A 12090-nucleotide genomic window follows, 5' to 3' on the forward strand; every position below is an offset into this window, starting at 1 on the left:
ATCTTAATTCCGGCTAGGGAATTAAGAGCTACAATTCCGATTGCAGAAGGGAGAAGAAACCTGCTTGGACGTGGGGAAAAAAGACTCGGCAGCAAAGGGTTAACCATCCTTTGCCCGCTGCAAAGATGGCCGCCGCGGCGTCAAGGAAAACACCACGCGCCTGCGTAGGCAACGCGAAGGACGCGGTTTGGCCACCGCGGCTCGCCGTAGTCCCCGCCCATCCGGGTTTTTTCCCCTCCAAAGATGGCGGCGCCCAGGTCGGTCAGAGCTCGGCGGCTTTGGAACGGTCTGGCGACGGCCGCCGCCTTCTTCCTCCTCCTCCCTCTTCTTCCCGCGGCGGAGGCCGGGGCCGAGGGGGACCAAAGCACGGCCGAGTTCGACGTGAGGCCCGGCGGAGCGGCCCACTCGTTCTCGAAGAGCCTGGTGAGAGCCGGACGGAGGTGGCGGCCTCTGGTTGGCTGAGGCGCGCCTGACCCGGGGTAGAGGGCAGCGCTCTGATTGGCTGGAGCGGAGCCCCGGGCGGGGCCTCGCGGCGGGGATTGCGGAGAGGGCGGGGCGTGTCCCTTCGCGGCACCCGTAGTTAGGGGCGAAACTTTGGTTCTCTCTGCCTAGATGTGTGAGCGCTTCTCATTTCTGTTAATTAATTAATTAATTAATTAATCAATCAATCATTAATTAATTAATTAATTAATTTTTCCCAAATAATATTTATTATTTTCAGTAGATAAACATAGTAAAGAAAGAAAAGATTAACAATGATAAAGACAAACAAAAAGAAAAGAAAAAGAGAAAAAAGAAAAAAGATACACACAACATATTATCACTTAATTAATTAAAATTAAGTACCACCCATCTTCATAAACATGGTATCTGACTTCCTCGAATCTCTTCCATCCGAATTTCTTCATAATTATAGGCATCCGTTTCCAATATCAGTGATATTTGAAACACTAATTAATTAATTTTAAGCACACTCTTACCAATTTTTATTTCAATTGTTTCATTTTGTTGCTTGTTTATTGTTTTTATTGCATTTATTGATTGCAGTGATTGCATCTATTTGTTTTATTTATTTATTTTTATTCTTTTTTCAATACCGGCAGCAACCACAAAAACCACAAATACAACCAAAACCACAATAACACTAATAATGCAATTTAACAATTCAGATTTGGGTACTGATATACCTATAACTGCACCCTTTTAACAATATTTCCCCACCTCTCCTCCACCTACTTCCCACCAGTTTCCGCCTTATCGCTTAAGTATTCCTTCCAGATTTCTTCATATTTATCCATTCTTAATTTGCGTCGATATGCAGTTCGTTCGTATGTAACTAGTCTGTCCATATTGTCAATTTATTTATTTATTGCAGCAATTGCATTTTTTGCATTTACTTATTGCAGTAGTTGCATTCATTTATTGCACATATTTATGCATTTATTTATTTATTGCATTTATTTATTGCATTTATTTATTGCAGTACAGTGGTACCTCAGGTTACATACGCTTCAGGTTACATACGCTTCAGGTTACAGACTCCGCTAACCCAGAAATAGTGCTTCAGGTTAAGAACTTTGCTTCAGGATGAGAACAGAAATCGTGCTCTGGCGGCGCGGCAGCAGCAAGAGGCCCCATTAGCTAAACTGGTGCTTCAGGTTAAGAACAGTTTCAGGTTAAGAATGGACCTCTGGAACGAATTAAGTACTTAACCTGAGGTACCACTGTAATTGCATTTCTCTCCCACCTTTCCTTCCATGGAGCTTCAAGGTGGTTCACGTGGTTCTCCTAACCCTCCTCATTTTATCACCACAACAGCCTTGTGAGGTAGGGCTGGGCTGAGAGAAGGCAGCGACTGCTCCCCCTCCCCAGGTCGCATCCAGAGAGCGCCATGGCTGAGTAGGCGATTTGAACCCTGGCCTCTGCCAGGCCCTAGTCCAACACTCTATAACCGTTACCCCACACTGGCTCTGGGAGAGTTTTCATATTACAGTGGTACCTCGGGTTACATACACTTCAGATTACATACGCTTCAGGTTACAGACTCCGCTAACCCAGAAATAGTTCTTCAGGTTAAGAACTTTGCTTCAGGATGGGAACAGAAATTGTGTGGCAGCAGCAGGAGGCCCCATTAGCTAAAGTGGTGCTTCAGGTTAAGAACAGTTTCAGGTTAAGTACGGACCTCCGGAATGAATTAAGTACTTAACCCGAGGTACCACTGTATATATTCATTATATTTTATATTCACACTTCAGTGTTTGTTTTCTCGCCTCCTCTCTTGATAACCTGTTAACCAGCGCTGTCCCATGGAAAAAAAGTGCTGAGTGTTTTAAATCCCTCGTTTCTGTTTCTTTCTTTCCTTCAGGGAGACTACACCTGCACCTTCACCTATGCTGCTCAAGGTGGGACCAACGAAGTGAGTTGTGTTAATCCTAAGGCCAATTTTACTTAGCTTCCCCCCCAGCTACTGCCCTTAATTCTGAATCTGGAGCGACACTCTTCAATTCTATAAGGCGGAACACTTAACATTTTCCTAAACTGTTACATTTGGTGTGAGGCATTGCTGCCATAGGCATTGTGAGGTGGGGTAGAGGGGGAGAAAATTTTTTCCCTCCCCACCCGCAGTGTATGTGTGGGGTTTTATGTCCGCATCACATAAATAGGTTCTTCATCTGTTCATTTAATAGTCTTCATTGCTGGTGAGAGAGATTGGGGTACCCAGAGCGTGGTTGGGGGGCGGGCTGGTGTGGAGGACTTCCTGGTCCTGAATGGGGTAACTGTGCCCCTGAAGGACCAGGTGCGCAGCCTGGGAGTCATTTTTGACTCACAGCTGTCCATGGAGGTGCAGGTCAATTCTGTATCCAGGGCAGCTGTCTACCGGCTCCACCTGGCACGCAGGATGAGACCCTACCTGCCCGCGGACTGTCTCGCCAGAGTGGTGCATGTTCTGGTTATCTCCCTCTTGGACTACTGCAATGCGCTCTACGTGGGGCTACCTTTGAAGGTGACCCGGAAACTACAACTAATCCAGAATGCGGCAGCTAGACTGGGGACTGGGGGCGGCCGCCGAGACCACATAACACCGGTCTTGAAAGACCTACACTGGCTCCCAGTACGTTTCCGAGCACAATTGAAAGTGTTGCCCTTAAAGCCCTAAATGGCCTCGGCCCAGTATTTCTGAAGGATCATCTCCACAGCCATCAGTCCACCCGGACCCTGAGGTCCAGCGCCGAGGGCCTTCTGACGGTTCCCTCATTGCGAGAAGCAAAGCTACAGGGAACCAGGCAGAGGGCCTTCTTGGTAGTGGCACCCGCCCTGTGGAACGCCCTCCCATCAGATGTCAAAGAGATAAACAACTACCTGACCTTCAGAAGACATCTGAAGGCAGCCCTGTTCAGGGAAGTTTTTAATGTGTGACATCTTAGTGTATTTTTGGTCTTTGTGGAAGCTGCCCAGAGTGGCTGGGGAAACCCAGCCAGATGGGCGGGGTACAAATAAACCATCATCATCATCAGTTGAATTTGGTAGATTGCCATGAGTTTTATTTGTGTGTGAGAGGGGGTGGGAGGTTGTTGGGTCAAATTAGCCACATTGATTTGTATCAATAAACCCCAGTTGTGGGGTTTATGTTGTTGTCTTGTTGGGCTGTGTATGTAATAAAAGGGAGCCACAATGGGGTGGAGACATTCTCTTTTGTTTGTCTCCTGCTGATTTCAATTTTCTGGTAGCGGCTGCAGTTTGCTCTCGGCTAAGGTTTATCTGATCGGCAGATCTTGCCTATCTGATAGGCGAGTGTGGGCCTAAATGCTGAGATTGACTGTTATTCCTTTTCCCTTCCAAGAAATGGCAGATGAGCATTGGGATCAGTGAAGATAATCTGCTGTTTTCCTGTTCCATCTGGAGGTGAATACAGTTTTCTGCCCTTTCCAAAAGTACAGATCTTTCTCTTTGCAGCTTACACATATGTGATTTTCCATATCCTTGCTCCCTGAGTCTGAGGGAGTTGCAGCTCTCGAAGGCACCTTCCTGGTTCTGAAAGGGTTAATCCAGAGGGCTGTTTTCCTCTGCCCTGGCCACAGTCCCGGATGGGAGAGGAGAGATAGCTACATGATTAGCCAACATGCAGTCTGTGGCGGGTTCTAAATCACGCAAATAGCCTCTGCGACTACAGCGGGCTCCCTGCCGTGCAGGTTCAGTGTGGGGAGGGCTGTGAGGCTAGTGCCTGTTGGGTGCACAACAAAGATGACAGGGCCAACAAGCATGTTCCTGCTCTTCCGCTCCCCTAGTTTAAGCACCTTAACATCTCCTCTTAATCACCCAGCCTGACATCTGTGCATAAGTAAAGGACCCTTGGACGGTTAAGTCCAGTCAAAGGCAACTGTGGGGTTGCGGTGCTCATCTAGCTTTCAGGCCGAGGGAGCCGGCGTTTGTCCGCAGACAGCTTTCTGGGTCATGTGGCCAGCAGGACTCAACTGCTTCTGGCGCAACGCGACACTGTGACTGAAACCAGAGCGCACGGAAATGCTGTTTACCTTTCCTGCCAGAGCGGCACCTATTTATCTACTTGCAGTGGTGTGCTTTCGAACTGCTAAGGTTGGCAGGAGCAGGGACAGAGCAATGGGAGCTCACCCCGTCACGGGGATTCAAACCACCGACCTTCTGATCGGCAAGCCCAAGAGACTCGGTGGTTTAGACCACAGCGCCACCTGCATCCCTACATATAACTCGCATACAACCTCTGCTGTGGCTTTACATTTTGTCCTTTATTTTCATGTCCAAGGCCCCAAGGGAAGTCTTATCTCTTCTTCACCCAGTTTAAAGGCGAGGTCAAAGGAGCGAAGATTGAGTATGGCATGGCCTACGTAAGTCTTTTCTGTTTCTAGGGTGCGGTGGGGGGCTGGCCTAAGGTCTCCTGTTTGATCCCTGGCATCTCCACATAGAAACGGCCCTGTCTAAATTTCATTGTGTTTATTTATAGCAGTGTTTGTATGATAGATAGATAGATAGATAGATAGATAGATAGATAGATAGATAGATAGATAGATTCTTTATTGTCATTACACAAGTGCAACATTGCACAAGTGCAACGAAATTGGATGCCATCCCTTAAAAACAACAAAAGCAAAACAACAACAACAACCAAACAAACCACATTCCAGCCACACCCACACCCACACCCATCAAACTCCCAGGTCACACTATCGAGTTACTGCATTTAAGAAGGCCACAGCTCTTGGATAGAAACTATTTTTCAGTCTATTTGTCCTTGACTTGATGTTTGCTGCTGCATCATAAAAAAAATACAAATAAAAACATACCAGAAGTGTTTACAGCAATAAAACCACACAATAGAAACCATAACAATATTAAAAACAGACACCAATTGTTCTTAGTTATTGAATACAGTTATTCAATTGTACAGTGGTGCCCCGCAAGACGAATGCCTCTCAAGACGAAAAACCCGCTAGACGAAAGGGTTTTCCATTTTGGAGGCGCTTCGCAAAACGAATTTCCTATGGGCTTGCTTCGCAAGACGAAAATGTCTTGCGAGTTCCTGCGGGTTTTTTTTTCCTCCCCCCCCTTTTTCTAAGCCGCTAAGCCGCTTATCTGCTTATCTGCTAAGCCGATAAGCCGCTAAAAGCCGCTAAAAGCCGCTAAACCGCTAATAGCGCTAATCCGCTAATCCGTCAATGGGCTTGCTTTGCAAGACGAAAAAACCGCTAGACGAAGAGACTCGCGGAACGGATTCTTTTCGTCTTGCGAGGCACCACTGTATTCTTTTTTAATTAATTCATTTAACATAATTATTAAAAAATATAAGCAAAATATTGCAAATACATACATAAAGGTAAAGGTAGAGGGACCCCTGACTATTAGGTCCAGTCGAGAGTTCACAAGGAGATGTTAAATACTATCTTTCATTGCCATCCTTTCCTGTTTATGACTTCTGGGATTTGCTAAATGCATTCCGCATTCCTCCTTGATTCCTGTTTTATTTACCTGGACATGTAAAGGTAAAGGTAAAGGGACCCCTGACCATTAGGTCCAGTTGTGACCGACTCTGGGGTTGCGACGCTCATCTCACTTTATTGGCCAAGGCAGCCGGCGTGCAGCTTCCGGGTCATGTGGCCAGCAGGACCAAGCCGCTTCTGGCGAACCAGAGCAGCGCACAGAAACGCCATTTACCTTCCCGCCGGAGCGGTACCTATTTATCTAGTTGCATTTTGACGTGCTTTTGAACTGCTAGGTTGGCAGGAGCAGGGACCGAGCAACGGGAGCTCACCCCGTCGCGGGGATTCGAACCGCCGACCTCCTGATCGGCAAGTCCTAGGGTCTGTGGTTTAACCCACAGCGCCACCCGCGTCCCTAAATACATACATACATACATACATACATACATTCATATATATATATTTCAGATGAGCATACGCATATATCTAAAAAGAACAAAAGAGAAAAAAGAAGAAAAGAAAAAAGAAAAAAAGAAGAAGAAAAGTTGGAAGAATTTCTTCCAAATTTATTCTACAAATATCTCAATATGAAAATAATTGTATTCTTAATGGCCTTCATAGGTCTGATAGGCTAGAAAAGGTATCATCAGGTATTTGAAAGTTGGCACAGGAGGTACCTGCTGAATCTCTTTTGGCAGGGAGTTCCACAGGATTGGGGCGATTCTTGCTATTATCAAATGAGCCTCCCCCACTCCTGTAGTGATCATGTTGGGATATCAGGGTTTGGGCAGTCCCTGGACCTAAGTTGTGCAGGGCTTAGTAGATTAGCCCTGAATAGGGTAACTGTGCCCCTGAAGGACCAGATGAGCAGCCTGGGAGTCGTTTTGGACTCACAGCTGTCCATGGAGGCACAGGTCAATTCTGTGTCCAGGGCAGCTGTCCACCATCTCGTACGCCAGGTGAGACCCTCCCTGCCCGCAGACTGTCTCGCCAGAGTGGTGCATGCTCTGGTTATCTCCTGCTTGGACTACTGCCATACGCTCTACGTGGGGCTCCTTTTGACGGTGACCCAGAAACTGCAACTACAGTGGTGCCTCGCAAGATGAAATTAATCCGTACCGTGAGGCTCTTCGTATAGCGGTTTTTTCGTCTTGCGAAGCAAGCCCATTGACAGCTTAGCGGATTAGCGCTATTAGCGGTTTAGCGGCTTTTAGCGGATCAGCTGATGAGCGGCTTAGCGGTTTAGGAAAAGGGGGGAAAAGGGGGTAAAAACCCGCAGGAACTCGCAAGACATTTCGTCTTGCGAAGCAAGCCCATAGGGAAATTCGTTTTGCGAAGCGCCTCCAAAACGGAAAACCCTTTTGTCTAGTGGGTTTTCCGTCTTGCGAGGCGTTCGTCTTGCGGGGCACCACTGTAATCCAGAGTGCGGCAGCTAGACTGATGACCAGGAGTGGCCACTGAGACCATATAACACCAGTCCTAAAAGACCTACATTGGCTCCCAGTACGTTTCCGGGCACAATTCAAAGTGTTGGTGCTGACCTTTCAAGCCCTAAACGGAGCGTCTCCACCCCCATCGTCCAGCCCGGACACTGAAGTCCAGCTCCGAGGTCCTTCTGGTGGTTCCCTCCCTGCGAGAAGTGAGGTTACAGGGAACCAGGCAGAGGGCCTTCTCGGTGGTGGCACCCGCCCTGTGGAACACCCTCCCATCAGATGTCAAGGAAATAAACAACTACCTGACTTTTAGAAGACATCTGAAGGCAACCCTGTTTAGGGAAGCTTTTAATGTTGCATGTTTTATTGTGCTTTTAATATTCTGTTGGGAGCTGTCCAGAGTGACTGGGGAAACCCAGCCAGATGGGCGGGCTACAAATAAATTATTATTGCTATTGTTATTGTTATTATTAATACAACAGACTTGAACCTGGCTCGGTAGTAAGGGGGAAGCCACTTCAGCCCACTGAGAAAAGCAACTAACAAATAAGTAAGCAAACACCTACAGGTCCTTCTGCCAGTCAGTGTAGACCAGGTGTGGGGAAACTTTGTTCTGCCGAACATTGCTTGGCTACAACTCCACTGGCCAAGGCTTGCTGCTGGGGGTGATAAGAATTGGAGTCTGAAAATACCTGGCAGTCCAAAGGGTTCCTTCTCCACACTTGGTGTTGATGGCATTGGGCTTGGATAGACCCAGTGGCCTGAATCAGTTCAAGGCAGATTTCTGCGTTCCTGTGACAACTAGTTTGAGCAGCAAGCAGGAGAGAAATGTTTGGACATGCCCGTCTGAGTACCTTCTGTCTTGTTGCAGTCCACAGCTGCGGTTGGAGGGCAGAGTGACGTTCCCTTAAAGGAGGAGGAATTCCAGGTGACCGAAACAGCAGGTGAGTAGCAGCGGGAGGGGCTGATGACACTACTTCGGGGGTACAGAGGGCTGCTTGGGGTGGACAAAGCCTCCAGAGCGTTCGTGGCAGGAGAAGTTAGAGGAGCTCAGCACCACATGTGGTAGAAGATACCTTCCCTTTCCTTACATTTCCAACATTCATTGGTTCTTGTCTTGTACATTTTAGCCAGTTTAAAGGTAAAGGTAAAGGGACCCATGACCATTAGGTCCAGTGGTGGCCAACTTTGGGGTTGCGGCGCTCATCTCGTTTATTGGCTGAGGGAGCCGGCGTACAGCTTCCGGGTCATGTGGCCAGCATGACCAAGCCGCTTCTGGTGAACCAGAGCAGCGCACGGAATCGCCGTTTACCTTCCCGCCAGAGTGGTACCTATTTATCTACTTGCACTTTGAGGTGCTTTTGAACTGCTAGGTTGGCAGGAGCAGGGACCAAACAACGGGAGCTCACCCCGTCGCGGGGATTCGAACCGCCGACCTTCTGATCGGCAAGTCCTAGGCTCAGTGGTTTAACCCACAGTGCCACCTGCGTCCCTTTTTAGCCAGTTTTGCTGATGTTAAATACCATCTGTACATCATTTCACAACATTTTCTTTAAGGGCACTGCATGCAGTAAAATCGATACCTTCCTTCCATAACCTTTCCCAGGATTCTAACTGAATATTACAGTGGTGCCTCGCAAGACGAAATTAATCCGTTCCGTGAGGCTCTTCGTATAGCGGTTTTTTCGTCTTGTGAAGCAAGCCCATTGACAGCTTAGCGGATTAGCGCTATTAGCGGTTTAGCGGCTTTTAGCGGCTTTTAGCGGCTTTTAGCGGCTTTTAGCGGCTTATCAGCTTAGCGGATCAGCTGATAAGCGGCTTAGCGTCTTAGGAAAAGGGGGGAAAAGGGGGGAAAACCCGCAGGAACTCGCAAGACATTTCGTTCCGTGAGGACATTTCGTCTTGTGAAGCAAGCCCATAGGGAAATTCGTTTTGCGAAGCGCCTCCAAAACGGAAAACCCTTTCGTCTAGCGGGTTTTCCGTCTTGCGAGGCATTCGTCTTGCGGGGCACCACTGTATATCCAAAATCTTTAGTCCATTGTCTCACCACCCGATTCAAAGCTCACTAGGTGGTTTTGGGGTTGCATCCTAAACTGCTTCCCTGGAGTGGAGTAAGGATTTTAAAATATATTTTTTTAGAGTCAGACTGCATCTCTTCATGAGCTCAGTGGAACAAAGTGGGATATCAATGCAATTTGCATCAATAAATAAATAAAGCTTCCATGTTTGGTGGCAGTGTACCGGGTGCAAGGGATGTGCCGGAGAAGGCTGTTGCTTCCGACCTTTCGCATGTATAGGGAAATGGGAGCTTAACCATCTCATCTGTGGCTCCTAAGCAGTGGTTGGTTTTCTGAAGCTTGTTCTGTAGCTCAGATAACATACGCTGGCTCTGTCCTCTTGTGGGCAAATTGCTTACTGGAACTGTGTTGTTGTTTAGTCGTTTAGTCGTGCCCGACTCTTTGTGACCCCCTGGACCAGAGCACGCCAGGCACTCCTGTCTTCCACTGCCTCCCACAGTTTGGTCAGACTCATGCTGGCTGCTTCAAGAACACTGTCCCACCATCTCGTCCTCTGTCGTCCCCTTCTCCTTGTGCCCTCCATCTTTCCCAACTTCAGGGTCTTTTCCAGGGAGTCTTCTCTTCTCATGAGGTGGCCAAAGTCTTGGAGCCTCAGCTTCAGGATCTGTCCTTCCAGTGAGCACTCAGGGCTGATTTCCTTCAGAATGGAGAGGTTTGATCTTCTTGCAGTCCATGGGACTCTCAAGAGACTCGTAAAGGTAGAGGGGCCCCTGACCATTAGGTCCAGTTGTGGCCGACTCTGGGGTTGCGGCGCTCATCTTGCTTTATCGGCCAAGGGAGCTGGCGTACTGCTTCCGGGTCATGTGGTCACCATGACTAAGCCGCTTCTGGCGAACCAGAGCAGCGCACGGAAACACCGTTTACCTTCCCGCCGGAGCGGTACCTATTTATCTACTTGTACTTTGATGTGCTTTTGAACTGCTAGCTTGGCAGGAGCAGGCACTGAGCAACGGGAGATCACCCCATCGCAGGGATTTGAACCGCCGACCTTCTGATCGGCAAGCCCTAGGCTCTGTGGTTTAACCCACAGCGCCACCCACGTCCCTCACAAGAGACTGCTTGTGGGCAAATTGGTTACCTGTGCCTGTTTGGTCTGAGAACAAATCGTGTCTCCACACCGCCACCTGCACGATCCTACACGACAACCTCTGTTTAAAAAGGAGAGACTGTTCTGCTGTTGAGCAGCTGTGATCCTGCCTTTCCTTGTGTTTTCTGCCCTTCTGTTCACCCTGCTGTCGTCTTCTCCCCTTTGCAGTGTCTCACAAGGAAGGCAAATTCCGCTCAGAACTCTCCAAGCTGCTGATCATCGCCAAAACGGCCCACGACGAGCTGTGAATCGCCGAGTTCCCTTGCCTGTTAGAAGGTGCTGGTGCTTTGCCGGGGACATTGCAAGTGGATCTTCTGGCCGACTCTTGCAGGGGTGGGGACCTCTCTCCTGTGCTACGCTGGAGTAGCAATTGGGGGAACCGTTTGCAGAACTGCACAGTGCTTCGGCACCACAAACCCTGAAAGCGGTCTCTCGGAATACAAATTGTCACCGGCGGTGCGGGGAATAAATGTGGGGCGCCGTTTATCATGCTAGCAATCTTCGTTTCCAGTCTGATGGTGCAGCACCAGATCTGGGAGAGACCAGCGGCAGCTGTCACAGAGAGACTGCGTCCGAAAACCATCACAGACGTTTCGATTCCTCTGATCGTTTTTCATCCAGAAAGGACCAAATAAATACACCGGCGCATTCCCTCCCCACCTTGTCTTCCCCCTCCGTAAGCCAGCTTAATAACCACAACAGAATCCCACCTTCTCTCTTCCTTGGTGAAAAAGGGCAATAGTTCGAATAAATCAGAATATATATATCTTACAGTTTGCTTCTGTTCGTCTCTTTGCTGCTGCTGCTGCGTCGATTTCCTGGGCGCTAATAAAGATTGGTGTGCAAGTCTCGTCTATCTTGCTCTCAAGAGCAGGGGTCAGAAAACTTTTTCAGCAGGGGGCCGGTCCACTGTCCCTCAGACCTTGTGGGGGGCCAGACTAAATTTAGAAAAATATATATGAATGAATTCCTATGTCCCACAAATGACCCAGAGATGCATTTTAAATAAAAGGACACATTCTACTCATGTAAAAACACGCTGATTCCCAGACTGTCCGGATTTAGAAGGTGATTGGGCCAGATCCAGCCCCCAGCCTTAGTTTGCCTACCCATGCTCAAGAGCATTGTAAAGAGGAGTGTATTGTTATTAGTATTTTTGTTATTTTTAAATACAGTGGTGCCTCGCAAGACGAAAATAAATTGTTCTGCGAGTCTCTTCGCCTTGCAGTTTTTTCGTCTTGCGAAGCACCCCTATTAGCGGCTTAGCGGATTAGCGCTATTAGCGGCTTAGGAAAGGGGGGGGAAAGCGAAAAAACTTGCAAGACTCGCAAGATGTTTTCGTCTTGCGAAGCAAGCCCATAGGGAAATTCATCTTGCGAAGCGCCTCGAAAAACGGAAAACCCTTTCGTCTAGCGGGTTTTTCGTCTTGCGAGGCATTCGTCTTGCAGGGCACCACTGTATATATATTGTATTGAAGAGTTTTCTTGAAGGAACAATGCAACTCAAAACACCATAAAAAGCAACCTAACCCTGGTGCAAGG

General features: G+C 48.2%; 1 protein-coding gene across 1 annotated transcript; it reads left to right on the forward strand.

The window, feature by feature from the left end:
* The first annotated feature begins 217 nt into the window (after window positions 1–217).
* On the forward strand, window positions 218–10934 carry MYDGF (myeloid derived growth factor). The gene is made up of 6 exons (XM_081846488.1): window positions 218–423; window positions 2366–2416; window positions 3842–3903; window positions 4781–4862; window positions 8256–8328; window positions 10718–10934. The coding sequence occupies exons 1-6, from the start codon at window positions 244–246 to the stop codon at window positions 10795–10797; spliced, it is 528 nt and encodes a 175-aa protein (XP_081702614.1). The 5' UTR covers window positions 218–243; the 3' UTR covers window positions 10798–10934.
* Window positions 10935–12090: the final 1156 nt, after the last annotated feature.

The sequence above is a fragment of the Podarcis erhardii genome (assembly GCF_964252035.2).
Source record: "Podarcis erhardii genome assembly, chromosome: 18".
Lineage (NCBI taxonomy): Eukaryota > Metazoa > Chordata > Lepidosauria > Squamata > Lacertidae > Podarcis > Podarcis erhardii.

Bases quoted from the DNA above. Each gene is read 5' to 3' on its own strand.
- MYDGF (XM_081846488.1), top strand. From the start codon at position 244: ATGGCGGCGCCCAGGTCGGTCAGAGCTCGGCGGCTTTGGAACGGTCTG. The intron at 2,417-3,841 runs GTGAGTTGTGTT...TTCCCTTCCAAG, and splicing joins CTCAAGGTGGGACCAACGAA to AAATGGCAGATGAGCATTGG. The intron at 4,863-8,255 runs GTAAGTCTTTTC...GTCTTGTTGCAG, and splicing joins TTGAGTATGGCATGGCCTAC to TCCACAGCTGCGGTTGGAGG.